The sequence below is a fragment of the Thamnophis sirtalis genome, unplaced genomic scaffold (genome assembly GCF_051295495.1).
Source record: "Thamnophis sirtalis isolate CommonGarterSnake01/CBP01778 unplaced genomic scaffold, rThaSir2_p1.2 scaffold_3, whole genome shotgun sequence".
Taxonomy (NCBI): Eukaryota; Metazoa; Chordata; class Lepidosauria; order Squamata; family Natricidae; genus Thamnophis; species Thamnophis sirtalis.
Window position 1 is genome coordinate 53,466,734 of NW_028261383.1, and position 18,508 is coordinate 53,485,241.

General features: G+C 36.3%; 1 protein-coding gene across 4 annotated transcripts in view; it reads left to right on the top strand.

The window, feature by feature from the left end:
* The window catches only part of LOC106554500 (contactin-4), a 566,498-nt gene that overhangs the window by 286,226 nt on the left and 261,764 nt on the right, over positions 1-18,508 (top strand). For all 4 annotated transcript variants that reach the window (XM_087708901.1, XM_087708899.1, XM_087708897.1 and 1 more), the window contains exon 2: positions 10,304-10,444. In XM_087708901.1, the coding sequence (XP_087565027.1) occupies positions 10,390-10,444 (55 nt within the window). In that variant the 5' untranslated portion in view covers positions 10,304-10,389. The remainder of the gene's footprint in view (positions 1-10,303; positions 10,445-18,508) is intronic.

An 18,508-nucleotide genomic window follows, 5' to 3' on the forward strand; every position in this document is an offset into this window, starting at 1 on the left:
CTCCGGGAACTTCACTTTACAGAGTGTGTGCTTTGGGCTATTCTCTGTGTGCTATTTATATGGTGAGTGGTTGTGTCTTCCTTTTTAGTTGTTGATTGGGATGTTGATGGCCAGCTATTAAAGTCATTGGCTGTTGTTTCCTTCTGCTGTCAAGCCTCCTAAGCTAGTGGCAAATCAGCACTCCTGTTGACTGATGAAGGGCCTGTTTTCCAGGCTTTAATTGCTTCCCTGACTGTTTTTGTATCTGCTCATCCAACAATCTTAGTAGCTGCAAAATTGAATGTGTGTCCTTCTTTGTTGCAATGTGTGGCTACCAATGAGTCTGTCTGTCCTACAGAGTCACAGGAGTAATCCATGCAGGCAATCCACTAGATTACATTGGAAGTATCTACCTACTTCTGAGCGGTCTTTACAATGCCTAATTTGTCCTAATATGGGATGTATGCAATGCCCACTTGCAGATCTTGGAAGCTGCATTCTACTGCTTCTGACATGTTTTTGATGTATGGCAGGTATACCATGTGGTTGGTCTTGTACCTTGTTTCTTCCTTTCTCTCCCACCATGTTGCACAGATATCTTGTAACAAATGCTTATAGTACATACTTTCTCCATTTAAATGTCCTCCTCTCATCATTTACATCGCCTATAGAACTGAATAGAAGAAGCTGTTTGTGTATAAATATGCTCTGCAGTATTTAGCATTTCGGACACATTTTTGCACATAATTTTGATTAAATCTAAGTTGGAATAAGATAGTAAGTTATTTCGTGACATGACACATTTTGGAGGAATAAGTAAGGATTCCAGGTTGATTCCAGAGTGTTCTATCGCTCATATGGTTTTTTTTTTCCTTTGAAAAAAATGTGAACGTGATTTTCGAAATGGCAGGTTTTTATGAAGTTTTAATCTGTCAAATCTCTTAGAATCCTTTATCTAGGATTGAATTAAAGTCAATTATTTTTTTATAAAAGATAAAGAACTAATTATAGTACAATAAGGATGCATTCTTTCTTTTTTGACAGTAATATGTACATGTGTCATAAAAACTTTGCAAATACTTCTCTTTCAGAGAGTATAGTTCAAACTGAAAATGTGAATCTATTACCCTTTTAAAGATTACTTTGTAATATTACTACAGCTTTTCATTAAGAATACATTTTTAATTTCCCTAGAAAATACATAATGCACCTTCTGCTTTTCAACGAACTCAGTGGAATAACAGAAGTATAAATTATGGCTTCCTTCTTGGTTTCATGTGAGGATATAGTCATCAAGGGATTTAAGATGGATTTAAATGGTCAGGATTAAATAGATAAGGGTGACATTAGTTCTTTCCTCTAGTTTTAATTGCCATATAACCAGAGCTACATGGAACAAATCAAATTAAGTAGTGAAAAAAAAAATCATTCTTAGTGGATGAAATGCAGCATTTTATAAGAGGGCCAGGTAAAATAGTAGGGTGACTTCTCCTTTTCTCCGACTTCCCGAAATTATTCCAATTTGTGGAGCAGATATTTGAGAGTGTGGTGAGGGTAGACAGAAAGCAGAGATTCTCTTTACTAGTTCTGCTAATAGAAGCAATTTCATCCATTAGGAAAAAATAAAACTCTTTAGATTTCATCCAGTGTCTTCCCTACTACCAGTCAAGAATCTCAGACCTGATATTTTCTTCAGACATGCAATCTGTATGGATTGGTACCATTTTGTTTTTTAAAGTACAGTGCATCAATAATCATCACCTTTTAGTAAATTATTACATTATTTAGTTGTGTGGAATATATGGCTTTCTTTCTCCCAACCAATTCTAAAACCCAAGGACAGTCTCTTTATTTCATGCATCCTCTTTAACATCATTTCCAGCAAAGTGCTTCCACTCATTGTGGAAGAAGGCAGATTCAGCAATAAGTATCAGTCACATTCAAACATCTGTTTTTTTTCTCAGTATTTAGAGCAGTGCTGGACAAGGATTTTGCTATGTCTTATTATTCCTTTATCTCTTAAAAGACATTTCCTAATTAAGACTAGTTGCACCACAATTTGTGTTACAGCTTCTTTGATTACACATTTTGTTCATCTGTCTTCTTTTCTACCTGTTAAAAGAACAGAACAAAATAGAATAGAATAGAATTGAATTGAATTCTTTATTGGCCAAGTGTGATTGGACACACAAGGAATTTGTCTTTGGTGCATAGGCTCTCAGTGTACATAAAAAGACAAGATACGTTCATCAAGAATCATAAGGTACAGCACAATGATAGTCATAGGGTACAAATAAACAATCAGGAAACAATAAATATCAATATAAATCATAAGGATACAAACAACAAAGTTACAGTCCTGCAGTCATAAGTGGGAGGAGATGGGTGATAGGAATAATGAGAAGACTAATAGTAATAGTAATGCAGCCTTAGTGAATGGTTTGACAGTGTGAGGGAATTATTTGTTTAGCAGAGCCATGGCGTTCAGGAAAAAACTGTTCTTGTGTCTAGTTGTCTTGGTGTGCAGTGCTCAATAGTGTCGTTTTGAGGGTAGGAGTCAGTGGTGGGTTGCAGGCGGTACTCTCTGGTATGGGTGTACTGGAGCCAGCCCAGAGCACCGGATAGCGTTCCGTTCCGGTGCTCCGGAGGGCCCACCTGAGCTCCTTACCTGTGGTTTAAAGCTTCTGTGCTGCTGCACATGTGCATGGCGCATGCAGCACCTGCGTGATGCTCTGCAGAGCAGCTGGAGTGTCATGGAGCATTGCGGAGATGCTAAGATGCATGCATGCGCTGCACATGTGAGCGCACATGCTGCACGTGTCCATGAGGATGCCACCAGCCCCATTCCAACTGTACCGATTGGAACGGGATTTGAAACCCACCACTGGTAGGAGTAGAAACAATTTATGTCCAGGATGCGAGGGGTCTGTAAATATTTTCACAGTCCTCTTTTTGACTCGTGCAGTGTAGAGGTCCTTAATGGAAGGCAAATTGACAGTAACTTGCCAACCACCTTCTGGTTATTCCTGGGAACAGAAAAAGGAAAGAAGGGTTTTTTAAATAACTTTTTATAAATGTAGTTTTGCTAAGCTAAAGAAAAATAGTTCTTTCTCCTTTGAACACAATCCATTAATGGAAAGGGGAGATGTCAATTGAATAAAGAATTGGCAGCATAAAACATTTAATCTCAAATACAATGTAATTGCTGTGGACCTCCATATGTATTTATCCTCTATGGCTCTTTCTAAAATGTTTATTTTGGCCATTTTTAAAAGAAATGTGTTTCATCTTGAACCATGTGTGGTTTATATAATAAGTGTAATTGCTCATGAAAACCTTTGGCAATGGCTGTATTAAGGTCAGGGATGCAGAAAAATGGATCTTGATTGTGGAAACAGATCATGAAAAATCACAGCAGCTGTGTTATTTCCAAGGCTTAAGAACCTATTGAAGATAAATGATACCTTGAGAAAGAAACCCCTTTGTCTGATTGATTAAATTAAATAACGTTTTGAAAGTTTCTTTCTCCTATTTAGAGGCAAAGTTTGCACAAGACAATGAAGACCATGTCAACTTTAAATCATTGAATGTGCATTTGTTCCCATTTCTTGTCATCTTATAGATCAGAGCACCTAACATGACAGGAAAATGCTGGGTCTGTTTTCCTTTAGATTTAAAACAGAAGATTGTAATTTCTCAGGACAAATGTTGCTGCTCCAACTTCCTGCCATTTCAACATATCTGAAATGACCTTGCCCTTCAAGGCTACTAATTTGCTTGGAAAGTAAACAAGGTTAGGACCATCAGCTACTACTAGTTTTCTTAACAGCCTCTTGTATGTTTTTTAAACTTTTTTTTTTATTTTAATGTGAAAGAAATCCATTTCCCAACTCCTCTGCTAGAGAGATACTGGCTCTATTCTGAGAGTGATCAGTGATCAAGATTTTGATACTTCACTATCTCTTATATACCCCAGGCGTATGCAAAATTTAGGAAATGGGTGGTGATCAGCATTTGATGAAAATCCTGTTTGCAGCATGTTTGTAAATCAAATACAAACTACATCGAAATCTACTGATATTAGCACAGTAGTTGCAATGAATTGGCAGTCTTCCGAACTCTAACATAGATCGATAAGAATCACAACGATACATTTAAACTGTTGCAGACTGTTAATGTTAATTTATCATTTTCTGGTTTTCTAAGTATGTGCATATTTATTCAGAAATCTGATCTCAGTGCTATCCAGACTACTCTAGAGAGTAGCCTTTTTCAACCAGTTTACCCTGGAGGAGCCCTTTAAATAATTTTCAGGGGTCAGACAATTCCTGTATTAAGAAATCATACAAAAATAAAAAGTCACCATAGAATTAAGTTCAAGCCCATGCAATCTCTATTTTACAATGTTTGCCAAAACCAGAATTGATAGGCAACAGCAAATTTTACATTATGGCATGCAAAATTTCCCACCACTGTGCCTAGCATTGGGAAGTGCAAAAAGTCCCCCAAAATATAAAGTTTGTTTCTCTCAAATGTGATCTCTGGTAGAACCGGCAAAAATCTCTCAAGGGACTCTAGTCCACTATGGAATCCCAATTAAGAAAAAGTGGTGTAGAGGTTGAGAGGAGAATTCAGCAAATTCTCTCGTTCCAGAGACTATGTTCTGTCTTGCAGAGTTTAGTTGAACAGTCAGCAGAATGAAAGATTGAGAGAAGCAGGATCCTGGGATTAGAAATTGGCTTCAATTGATCTGCAGTAATGGGGAAGGCTGACACTGCCCTTCTGATGGTTCTTACAGAAAACAGATGGCACACATTTCCTGATGTCATGGCAGTCCAGAAACTCACATGAATCTTTTTCAACTTAATCTTCAATAAACATCCGATGGAACCAACTGAAATGTTTCTCTCTTTTTCCTAATCCCTTTGGGCTGAAATTCTTTGCAAACCATTGGGAGATGACACTATTTAATTATTCCTTAATTTTCTTGGAAGAAAATTTCATTGTCATCACTGGGATTTAGTTTCCGGTAAGCTTAGAATAACAGAAATAGAACCACTGAATTATTCCCCAGAAAAGCATGTAGAACATTTCAACATTAACATGAGAAACATTGTTAGTTTTCTTTAGGCTGATCTTTAGCTTGTCTTCTAGTTAGAGGGTTAATGTATTCTTTATTCTCTGCCATCCAAAGCATACTTCATTAAATGCTTCTTTATTTTGCATTTAGTAGAATTAGTGTGCTGTAGCACATCAGTGACCTCCAAAGGAAAAAATAAATAAACAGGTAACAGCTGCTAAGAAACATATTCTAATTTTCAATTTTTTAGATGTGACTCTAAGCATAACTTACTGAATGACAGCAGAAATGTACAGGGCAAGCTCTATGCACAGATCTCCATGACAAACTGCTTTGCTTCTCTTTATAGCTGGAAAAATAGAATTACCCATGTTGCTTCTTTCTGTGTCTTATGCTTCAAGTTCTTAGAGTCAACTTTCCTGATCAAAATCCAATTATAGACAAAGGTGCCTTTCAAAACAATTTGTTACAGCTGAGTGGAATTGCCAAAAGTAAGGTTAGAAAACTATCGGCACAAGCATGAGAACAGCTTTAGATTCAAATTGTATTTAGATCCCTTTTCAGCTTTTCAAATGATCTGTAAGTATAAAGACGTTGACTTCTCAGATTTAGAAAGTTTTAATCCCTGTCTTTGGCACTGTTCATAGTCACTACAACAAGAAAGTGTGCTTTGGGATTCTTAAGTCATAGAAATCTAAAAAGAAAACCGTGCATTGGCTATTGGTGGCTGTCTGGAAAGTATTTAAGTAAAATTAAATGAAAACAAAAGTGCAATGTCTACTAAAATTGTACTGGCAGCAGCAGTATTTTTACTTGAAAAGAATGAGTAACTTTCCAGAAGAAATTTAAATGGAACAATCTGGTAGAAGTTGTACATTAAAAATGATGGGTGGGGAGCTTTGGATTCATAGAGAAAAATATGATTCAAGGCAGACATAGACATTAAGATAATGTCAGAAATACCTTAAATCAAATATTTATTTTATTTATATCTCATCTTTATTATTTTTTACAAATAACTCAAGGCAGTGAACATACCTAATTAACTCTTTTTCCTTCTATTTTCCACCCAACAACCTATGAGGTGAATTGCGCTAAGAGAGAGTGCCTGCCATAAAGTCACCCAGTAGCTTTCATCCCTAAACTAAGACTAGAATTCACAGTCTCTTGGTTATCCAGAGTCAGTCACTTGCTCTAGAAGGTAGCCACACAAACCCGAGAGAAATAAGCAGTTGCATTAAGGTGTTCCTGAGAAGTATCTTTATGTGCAACTGCATATATTCTAAACCACATTTTGTCCTTTATAGTTACTTCTGTGAATAACCTTATTAAGTAACTATATTAAATATGTATAAGACTTGACACATGGCTGTTCTGACCCAGGCTTCCTTAGAAAGCAAGAAACAAAACCTTTGTCCCGACAAAACCTCTTTTATTTATGACTGAATTCCTTTCATTCACATCAGCAAGGCTTTAGGAAACAGTCTTTCAGAGGAATGTTTATCTATACACACCTTATCTCGTTTAGAGCACTGCCAGATAACTAGTTTCCAAACAGGGCAAAGCAAAACTTGACAAAGAGTCTCTTATAATCACAAACTGAACTTTCTGGACCAAATGAAACACATTGTTTCCTGCAAAAACCACTCCCCATTCATTCCTTTTTTGTTTCCTCTGGGAGGGGCCAATTACCTCCAAGGTGTGGCTTTACTCTCAAGTCGAACCTGCTTTCTTAATTTTTCTTGTCTTCTGGCAGCTCTGTGCATGTGCACACTGGGAATAGGCTCCAGCTGTTCTTCTGCCTCACTGATGTCTAACTCCCTCTCTGCCTCCGATGCAGAGCCCTTGTCTGAGCTTTCCTCAATCCCCAGGATTGGCACATGTTCCTCCCCAACCTCCTCACTGTCTGACTCTGCTCCCAGCTCTGCTGGCCGCTGCCAGGCCACAACAAGGGCAAACAGTATCAAGATTGTGACTGCAAGTTATATGCATTTCCCCCTGTTGAGCTGCAGTTCTTGGTCCTCCAATTTCTTGGAGCTGACCTTAATTTCAATTTTCTGTGTATATGTAATTTTTAAAAAAAAGTAAATTCGAGTTTAGTAATGGTAGGGTTTTTTTCATGGGTACACAAGAAAAAAACCATTTAAGCTTGTTAAACAGCCAACTGAGAGGAGCTAAATTATTGCACAGTGGAGCTTTAATTAGGAAAAGGGGTGTCTTTCAGGGAGCCACATTTACAACTTTTAATTGTGGAACTAAACGCAATATTCACATACACACTATACTGTATATTACAGTACATGTGTTTAATGTTTTACTATTAATTTTCAACTAATGGTAAATCCAAAAATGATACTCAGGAGTGGTATGAAAGCAGTTCAGTAGCTGAATGTAGTAATTCTGCATTGTTTTCTTAGAAGAAGTCTGGATTGAACCTTTCCAGTTCCATAAACCTGAAACTGGCTTGTATAATTGTTCACCCTGTTTTTTTCAGTCATGGTAAGGAGTGTTCAGCAAAAAATGAAATCTGGTCTTAAAACCCAGTTAGGCTACCCCCAGCTGTTTGCAGCTAATAAGACTTCATTTCCATATACTAGTAAGTACCCTTTTGCTTCATAGTCCAAAAAAAAAACCGTTATATTATTGAATCCTTCAAAATCAAACTATCTTTTAAGGAGAGGGAAATTCACTGGAGGAACGCACTAGAACTGTTCCAGTCTAAGTGTCTTAATCTCTCCAAATTGCAAATAATAAAGTAATCCAAAAAGGTAGCTAAAATATAAGGCTTAGTCAAGTGTAGTCTTGGTAAAAGGCGGTTTCCGAAGTTGGAGCTTGGAAAATGTAAATCTTTTCTCTCAGTCACTCCAATCATAAACTTTCTGTAAAAATGACAGTGTCCATGGTCTACTCATAAGGAGAGGCTGTCTGGAGTCACTTAAGTATCAATAATTTCCCCTTTATTCTGGAGAGATTACATTGACTCAGATCAAGCATCCGGCAGTGATTCTGTTCACAAAGCTGTTTTGCTAGTTAACAAAATCCAGCAAGGCATCCACTCGCCATGGAACATACAGGAAGTGTTGCTATAATCAAGATTTAGTTGTGGGAACAAAGATTAATATTAGGTAACAAAGGATGAGTGTTATACCAACATCAGCAATGATGCTTTGGAATCTCACATTTCTTGTACCCCTAGGAAGCTTCCTTTTTAGAGATACATGTGTCAGGTATTGTCTTCAAGAAGACATCTTATTGGAAACCTGTGTTCCAGCTTTTAAAATTTTAGCTCCTGTTGTAATTTTGCATGATTCGGTGCTAATAATCTCGTATAGCAATGGGATTGGCTTAAATTCCTATATCACTGGATCCTGTGGCGATAATAGCTGTCAAAGGGATTCCGTCTGACTCAGAATGGCTTGTGTCATATAACATACAGTATATTATTACACTTAGGACTATTCCTATAGTAGTTCAATGACATTTGTGATGTTAATTGCACTTTGGAAACATGCAAGTAATAACAGAATTGTGGCTTTTCAGCTGTGGAAGTGGAGAAATAGAAGTTCAACCCTTTCTTCCTGCTGTGATAATGACAGATATCCCACAAAATATTCTCTTTGGAACAAAGAAAGGTGCTTTTAGTGAGAAGGACATTTTGGCGGGGTCATATTTGCCCTTACAATTGCAATTTTGGTACTAAAAATGTTCATTGGTACAAGTAATACATGTCCCCTACAATTTTGATGACATTTATATATGTCTGTTGCAATAACTGTTGACAATTGCAGGCAGTTGCAGTCTGTAAAAAGTTATCTATCCAACTCATAATATAGTATATTGTAATCATTATATTTAAAATGTTCCTTTATATCGATAGGCAATTTTTTGCTTATCTTCAGTCAGCGTAATTACTAGAGTTGTGAGAATACTGATATATTTTGGGTTATTCTTTGTTCTTTTCAAAAAACTTCTCCAATTCTCAAGATAGGAATTCTTCCTCATATCAAACCCAACTTTAGCAGAGATTGAGCAATGTGAACTTATAAAAGCAGGCAGGTTCGTCTCATAATATCACCACTTTATGTTGTTTGTCTTAAACACCAGACATTAAGAAGATGAATTTCTAATAAGAACCTAAATAAAACATTGTTTTATTTATTGTTAATGTAAACTTTCTTGACATGGATACTTTAAAAATGTGCATGTTTTACACATAATATCAGGCACACAATTTAATGTATTAAAATTTTAAGGACCTCCAATTATGATGTTTGAAACATCTAATGGGTTTAACAGAGCAGGGATGCTGAAGTGAAGACCTTAGGAGGCAGGGAAAACACACACACACACACACACACACACACACACACACACACACACACACACACACACACTATGTATTCATAGTCACCCAGAGCTATGGAATAGAGTCATACTTTGCTGAAAATACATTATCTCCAGACAAATAGCTAAAACAATTTAAGTGGTTTGCCATCTTGCTGAACCTTTCCCCTAGCTGCCCTGGAGGTCTACTGGACCGACAGCCAACTGTCATGCTAAAGGTTTCAGTTACAATGGAGCGATTAATCTCAGGCTATCTTTACCGCTTCAACCCATAAGCAATGAAGAGAGGATGCCTGGGCTCTCCGAGTGAAAAGGGAGGGATATATAGCCGTTCCTAATTGCTCACCCTGAAGGGCATTTATCATCCTGGAGGGACTTGCCATCTGTCCTTGTTAACATTTGTTTCCTGTAACAGTTAGCAAATTCAAAGGTGTCAAAAGATAAAAGAGGTAGAGATCAACACTTAGTGGATTTAACAATTAATTCAAGAATAGTTACTGGATCAGTGACTTGACCCAGAATTTAATAGTGCTGCCTTGAGGTCAGGAGCATGGAATGGGCTAAAGAGTTCATTCCAAAGAGCATCTAATTATTTTTTTTAAAAAACGTGATATCCTTTTTTCTATTCTGACGGTAACCCACAAATGCATTTTTTAAAAAGAAAAGTGACATGATTTGAGGGCTATGGTTTCTTCTATAGCTCCAAGCAACTTGAAAGTAATTGATGTCTCTGCTGCTGCCACTGCTGTGGTGGATTTTACTTTTATTCCAGTTGTTTTCATCTCTTTTCCTTTAGGTGTAAATTTGCTTTAAATCAAGGGGAAAAGCAGAGAGTCTCAAAGAGCATAAGGAGCTGTAATCCTAAATCTTATTGTAATACTGTTCTTTCTATTCCTGCAGATTAAAGATCGGATATAACTTAAAAGAAGCAGCATTCTAATCACTACATATTGGACGTGGGTCTCCTTTGACATCAGAAAGTAAAAATGAGGTTGTCATGGGAACTGCTCGTACTGCAATCGTTCATGTTGTGCCTTGCAGGTAATGTGTCATTTTTTAAACTTTTTTTCCCCCCTCATTTATTTCTGATTTTTAAATGCCACTGTAATATTACACATTCATTCCAAAGGCCACTGTGCTTCCTATGCGAATGATACAACAGCAACAATAGGTGTCTTCCTGGCCTGCATTTAACTAAAATGGTTGAATGGATTCCACAATGTTTTTAACTTCTTCTTTTATTTTACTGCTAGTGTTTTCCATGCTTAGGTTCAAGGTGCTTCAAAGTTCAACCATTCCATTCAGTTGTGTGTGTGTGTGTGTGTGTGTGTGTGTGTGTGTGTGTATGTGTGTGTAAATTTAGAGTGGTTTGTTGACAGCAACTATTTTCTCTGTCGCCCATGCTAAAGACTCCAACTATAAGAAAGCACTTTTTAAAAAATACTCGAGTTTGACTGATTTTTATTATGTCTGATTGTGAATAGTATAACTACAAAGTGAATAATAAAATACAGAAATGGAATCCCTGATCCTTGTTTTCTATTAATTTGGAGACTTTGATATATTTTTTTTCTTTCTCAGCCTTCATCTCCCTTTTTGTATAAAGCTTCCCTGTATCTGCATGCATTTGATGGACACAAGGATTTATTAAAATTTTAATATGCGGTGTGTAGTTTGTACATAATGAGGGGTGAGATTTGTGGGGTGGTCAGAAATGTTGATCCTTTAAGCTGCACTGAGTTTTTAAACTTCACAAAAGCAAATCCAAACAATTTTTCGAGGAGGGAAAAAGTCTGAGCTAATTGTGACAGGTATCTGCAGCAAACCAAGATTTCATTAAAAAGACATTACAGACTGACAATGCAAGCTCCATCTCATACATATTTGCACAGAATATTGATGAAAAGAGCAAAACCAACCACTATTTTGCCATAGACACACACACTCACTCAATTCCCTGCTGAAATTACAAACTGCACTTAATTACAAGAGAAAAACCGTGTTAGTTTATTGTGGTCAGAATGTGGCAGTGTGCAATAGTTTATGGTATGAGAGATATATGTGCAGTGGTGGGGTGTACCGGTGCCTGCTGGGAGCACCAGGTACCATTTTGATATGGTGCTCTGGAGGGCCCACCTACCCGCCTGCGCTCCTTACTGGTATTTGAGGTTTTCGAGGCTTCCACACATGTGCATGGAGCATACGGCGCCTGCGTGATGCTCCGCCAAGCAGCTGGAGCATCATGGAGGCATTGCGGAGTGTCGCGGGCGTTAAGTACGCATGCATGCACTCATGTGGTAGACACCCAGCCCCATTGCACTGTACTGATTGCAACAGGATCTGGAACCCACCACTGCATATGTGCTACAGGTAGTCCTCAACGTACGAACCCAATTGAACCCAAAATTTATGTTGCTAAGTGAGAAATTTGTTAAGTGAGTTTTCCCCTATTTTACAACTTGTTAAGTGAATCACTGCAGTTGTTAAATTAGTCACACAGTTGTCAAGTGAATCTGGTTTCCCATTGGTTTTGCTTCTCAGAAGTTCACAAAAGAGTATCACATGACCCCAGGACTCTGACAACTGTCAGTTGTCACGCTTCCAAATGTCAATCACGTGATCATGAGGATGCTGCAATGGTCCCAAGTGTGAAAAATGGTCATAAGTCACTTTTTCACTGCTGTTGTATCTTCAAACTTCATTGTAACAGTGCCATTATAACTAAGTGGCCTGTTGTAAGTTGAGGACTACCTATCTAGGACATTTTCTACTCAACTCAGCTGAGCAAAAGTTTCCTCATGACCAATATTGGAACAGCAATGTGTTTTCCAAGATACTTCATCAATCACATCAACTTTCTTCCAAGTAGTCATATTCCTCTTTATGGAAAGCAAGCCAGTAACAAATATTTGAATGGACAGATGGCATACAACATTGATATTTGCCATAAAAAGCAAAGTTTTAAAAACTGAAGCTCTGCCAAGCAGCCCTCCATAACTAACAAGTGGCTGGTTCATTGCTTATTTATCTGCAGGGGTAAGATATGGTTTACAGATTGTAAAGAGTTGTGTTCAAACTTGTATTAAGCAAAAAAAGCACATTGTGTGTGTTTCACCACTTGATACTTAGCATGTGGGAAGGCTGGGTAACCACAGCAAATTGTTTATGAAGTTCATGAAGTGATAGCTGTTTTTTTTTTGTTGTTGTTGTAATGTTGAATATGACACCCATCTGAGCAGTAATGACAAAGGTTTTAAAGAAGACAACCATTAGCCAACCATTTGTCTGAAATGGTGTATAGTTTCCTGCTTGAGCAGGTTGGACTAGGAGACTTCCATAATTTCTTCCAATTTTGTTATTCTGTTCCGTTCTGAACTGGTTTTGTGCTTTTTAGTAACCTTGACTATCACTAAGTGTTGTATCTTTTTATTCTTGATGAATGTATTTTATTCTCCTTATGTGCACCGAGAGCCTATGCACCAAAGACAAATTCCTTGTGTGTCCAATCACACTTGGCCAATAAAGAATTCAATTCTATTCAATTCTATTCAATTCTATTTTTCTCTTTCATATTGTACTTAAAAGTGCCTTTTCACATGAGCAAAATTTTAAATATATTTTTCTGCCTTTTAAGCTACATTAAAAATATTTTGTTAAATGCACACGTGCAAATGAAATATAATATGAAATATGGTGATTTTATTAGTCCACTAAAGTTAACTGTCAACTTAAATTTAAAAAGATATTTTCGCTGCTTAATTGCAAGTTCCTGCTTAGTGCTTATATTAATGGAACCAGAGGTGGGTTCCTACCAGTTCGCACCTATTGGGTAGAACCAGTTCGTCAAATCTACCGAACCGGTTAGAAGATGTTCCACCAGTGAACCCGGAAAGCAGGCCACACCTACAGAAGAGGTTCCAAATTTTTTTGAAACCCACCACTGGTCCTTGGATATGATTATTCTACACTATCATGCTCACATTTATAAAACTCAGTGCCTCTGTGAAAGATAAGGATGACTACTGCATTTGTGGTGCAATCAGAACATTGCGTGTGTTGAAGTTGTTTTAACGCAAACCAAAGATGCCTTTTAAAAAACAAGTTTACATCATATTCTTATGCATGCCAGTGCTGTGTGTGAGGTAATTTAAGGTAGTTCTGACAAGTGTTGTCGGCATCTTCATATCCGATCACATGGGCGGCCAAACCACTCTCATCCGGTCACATGGGTGGCAAGCCACTCCCACAAAGGAGGCCACACCCACAGAGTAGGTTCAAACAATTTTTGAAACCCACCACTGAATGGAACCAACATTTCTTCAATATAGTTTTTAAAAAGAAATACTCTATTGTGTCCATGTGATGGGGTTGTGCTAAGGAGTATATATATATATTTCTTTGAGAGCAGTTCAAATAGATAATTTATTTAAAATATGTCTTACAGCATGGAGAGGTTATGGTGATACTAACATTACAATTAATTTCTGAAATTTTATATCTCATCCTTCTGCATATATACACTGAGTAATTGTGTGATTAAATTTATATTCTAACAAAATCTGAGAAATTTTAACTATTTAACTATTTAACTATTTTCATTTCAGGATAAATGATTGAATGAATGGTAGCATGGAAATTTTTTTATACATGGATTTTACTGTCTCATATTTTAGAAACATAAGCAAAATTTAAATAACCAACTACCTTCCAAGAAAAACAATTTCAAATTCCAGTTTTTATTAACTTTTAAATAATTGCAGAAACTATTTTGATTCACAGAATTTTCATGATTTTAAACAACTTTTCTGCATGTTACATATCTTAAATACTAACTTTATGGTTTGTTGAATTATCCTTTTATATATAAACAGAAACCCTTTATCCCCTTTTTGTGGATATCCTTATCATTGTTAGTGTACTGTAAATTTAAAACGTAACCAGAAATTATAAAAGGTTTCCAGAGATCTATTTGCTAATGTTTTTTAATTACCGAGCACTTGAACACGAAAAATGCTTATGTCTTTGAATAAATGTTCTGTCTTTTTCCTTCTAATTGGAATATTAATATAAGTTTGCTTGTCCCAACAATACTTAATGCATAAATTATTCCCTTGAGTGTATATCAAGAGGATATTTATCCAAGACCATAGATCATACCTTCATTGCTGGTTAGCAGCCTCTTATTTCAGTGTTAAATATTTCCAGACAGGAATTGTCTTCCACCCTCTCTGGAATCCGATATGCAATGCAACAAACTCTGTCACAAAGAGGTGACAGGGCAGGACAGATACAGCATGGAAGAAGCATTATACAAACTGAGAGAACTATGACAGCTTCAGCGATAATGAATGTTCTGTGATTGGTTTCAAGTTCAGGCAGGTGAGATGGGAAGCAGTTCAGGGTGAGTTGTTAAATGGATAGATTTAAGCTCAGGCACTGAAGGAAGAAGAGGAATGTTAGATTACCCAGGCAGGTGGCATATGAATGAGCTGAGGGATTTGCTTCTGGTTTCACTCTCTTTCAAAATCAGCAAATGGGAGAGGACTTTAATTATGCATCTGAAATAGATTGGATCCTTTGCTGCAAAAGGTTGGTGTGTGTATGTGTCAAGTACAACATTAAATGAATGCAAGCCTTTTTTTTAAAAAAAAACCTCAATAATAAAAACCTTTGCTTTCGTGTTTCCTGTGGGGTAGCACATTGAGAAAAAAAAATGCCTTCTTGAAGTAGGTTATTACTTAAATTAGTTTCTGTGGAGGAGAAATATAAAAATAAAGGCATATCCAAAGGGCACTATAAAATTCTAACACCGGCTTGTCTATTTTTAAATAACCAGTTTTCATTCCACTATTTGACCAAGCTCTGTTTAAAACTAGAAATGAATGATAAAAAACAATGCACTCAAGTATTTCAAACAGCAATAAAGTTAAGACTGTGAGACCTAGCTTTAATTGCTGGTACTTTCCCCAAAAGAAGAAATGTTATTAAGGAGCCCAAGTGACTAGATTTAGAAACTAAAGAAAGATGTCTTGCAAAGTTCAAATTATTCAGTTTTGTAACCTTTGATATGTTCTAATAAAAATATTTTTCTTAGTATGGTTTTTTTATTTTCCCCTCATGAAAGTGTGTGTGTTGTACTATGTGTCATATTCTGGGAAAGGTGTCACTGATAGTTATGATTTAAAACAAAGTAGGGCAACTGTTTCTTTTGTCAAAGACTAAATTCTGTTTAGAGTAACCTGATAGTCCTGTGTTAAAAAAAAATAAACTGCATGAAGGCACTTGTTATTTTTCTGACATTCGTTTTCCCCCCTTCCCTTTTTCTTTTTTCTTTTCTTTCTCATTCTCTTACTGACATTCTCTTTCATGTAGCAAGCTACAGGAAAAAGGAAAAACTGCTATCAAAGTCTCAATTGATCTCTTCATCTTTTTTCATAGCCAGAGTGCTACATACAATTTCATAAACAGTTATTTAAAGTTTCAGATTTCTCACCTTTTTTTCCTGTCTATAGACAGCATGGGTTGGACCTGTTTTTCTTCAGAGCCACTCCAGTGTAAGGAAGAATTCTGGGCTATGCAGAGCTTCAGATTCATCTTCAAAAGGCACTTTAGAGTATCTAGCAGCAAAACATCTGTCTACAGTATCCTAGAATGGTGTAGTTCTTCTTTTACATAGCTGCTTTAAAGGGTTGCAAACAGATGCTCACCTTTTCATTCCTGTATGTTCTGAAGAATCTTTGGGAGATCATCTCTCAAAGAATGCACAATATTTGCTTTAAATGAAATGGAGGAAATGTTGGCTCATACTCCTTTATCTTATAGTTACTAGTGCTATTTTTTATGCTTTCCTGCTTGTGGTTTCTAGATCAGTTTAGCAGCAATCAGAATGGTTTATATATTCTCTTGAGGTCTCATAACAGAGAGATACAAGTGTCATGTTATATGTCCCCATGTACAGGGTTTTACAGGACTTGGAGGATGAGAAATTTCTCCTTTAACCCTTCCTGCAAGTTACTGCTGCTAGTGCTTAAAGCTAATTCAATGTAAGTAATGATCCAAGCATGAAGATATGTGAGTTAATTTCCTGGTAGAGGGTTTGAATCCCAGAAAATACCATCTGACTGCCTTTGATGATTCTTAATAAGGTTGAAGGGGATCCTGGTGATCAGATTAATTTAGGTAGCATAATGAATATAAACTAAATGAACATTCACTCCAATTTCTTCTAGATGAGCATCCTGTGAATAGAATTCCACTAATGGGATCTCTAGTTCCAATCATAAATAGAGAAAGAAGATGAGACATACCCATTCTCACCCCAAAACAAACTTGTCATCCTAATCGTTTTCTCTCTCTTTAATTTTGTATTTGAACATGATGTTCTGTTCTCTTGTTTAGAGCTTAATTAAAATGCATTCAGTAGATTGTGTTCTTTGTTTAATGTATTTTAATGTGTGTATCAGATATTGTGGCACTTTCTGAAATTAAGCAATAGTTTTTTGAAGAGAAAGTTGGGTCATAATTGCACTAACTTTCAAAAAGTTTTGGTGTAAATTATGATAAAACAAAACACAAATAATTCATTTAGATGTTTTTATTTTATGCTACTTTTGTTGATTAACAATAAAATGTATTTTTGCCATCATAAATAATTTAGACACACCAATAGTTAAACAGTCTATATCGTATTAATTAGACTCTAAAGCAAGGCAGACATTGTACCCATTTATAATTGAGTACTGTCTAAGTTGCTAATCAATGAAAGAGGCAACTAATTAACAAGCTAGCAGTCATGAGCGGAATAAAACTTGAAAATTTCTAACTTAATTAAGCATCTAAAGTGTCTAAGGCCAAAAAAACACACCCTTCTATGGAGAAAAGTATTATTTTGAAAGTATTAAAATTATAGCAATAGCACATAGACATATACTGCTTCACAGTACTTTACAGCCCGCTCTAAGCAGTTTACAAAGTCAGCATATTGTCCCCAATAATCTAGATCCTCATTTTACCGATCTTGGAAAGATGGAAGGTTGAGTCAACCTTGAACCAGTGAAAATTGAACTGTCAAACTGCAGACAGTCGGCAGTACCGTATTCTAACCACTGCACCACCAAACAGTGGTTAGAATTATGAAAGGCTTTGTTATTTAAAAAGGGCAATATGTATTTTTCATTCCTATTTCATTCTGTTTTGAAAATTAGAACAATTAAGATACATTGATATTGTACATCAGTATAATTAACTTAAAGTATAACCTAAATGAAGCATGCCCAACTTAAATATACTTATCTCATAAAAACTTTTATGTAATAGTTTTATTTTAATGAAATGTCTGATGGTCACTGTGGATCTGATATTCCAAAAATAAATGGATTGTTCATATAATTTTCATACTCAGAAATGCATATAATATGTCAGTCCAGAATTCTAGAGATGTCAGAAAAACTAAAGCTCAAAATGAATTGAACTTTGCCAAGAATGATGTGATCAACAAAAAGAACCTCTGTGTTTAAAATAAAAATGACGAAATGTACTCCATCAAACATTTGTGGAGAACAGGATGAATGGACAGATTAAAGTTTGAGATTGAGAGAATACTAGTCAAGGGATTTATGTTTATTTTGACTAAAGGGCCAGATTAAATGCATTCTCAAATTTTCAGAGAGCTATTATCTTTCAGAAATTATGGACAAGAGGAACTGACTATGTGTCAGAATGGTCGAACAATTGGCAACTCCAAATCTCAACCAACAAATGCTCTGTCTTACATATTGGCAACAAAAATAAGAACACCAAATATAAACTGGGTGGATATAATCTCGTAGACAACCCTCACTCAGTCAAAGACCTAGGAGTACTCATCTCAAAAGATCAAAAGGCCCAGAGCTCACTGTAACAGCATTGCCAAAAAGGCATTAAGAGTTACTAACTTAATTTAGCTGCTTTAAGATGCTTCTCCAGTAACATTGTACCGCAAACTAGGGCAAGCAAAATTTTTGCCAGACCAATTTTTGAATATAGCTTGTCTGCCTGGAATCCAGACTGTATTTTGGACATTAATACAATCGAGCAAGCCCAGAGGTATTTCACAAGAAGAGTACT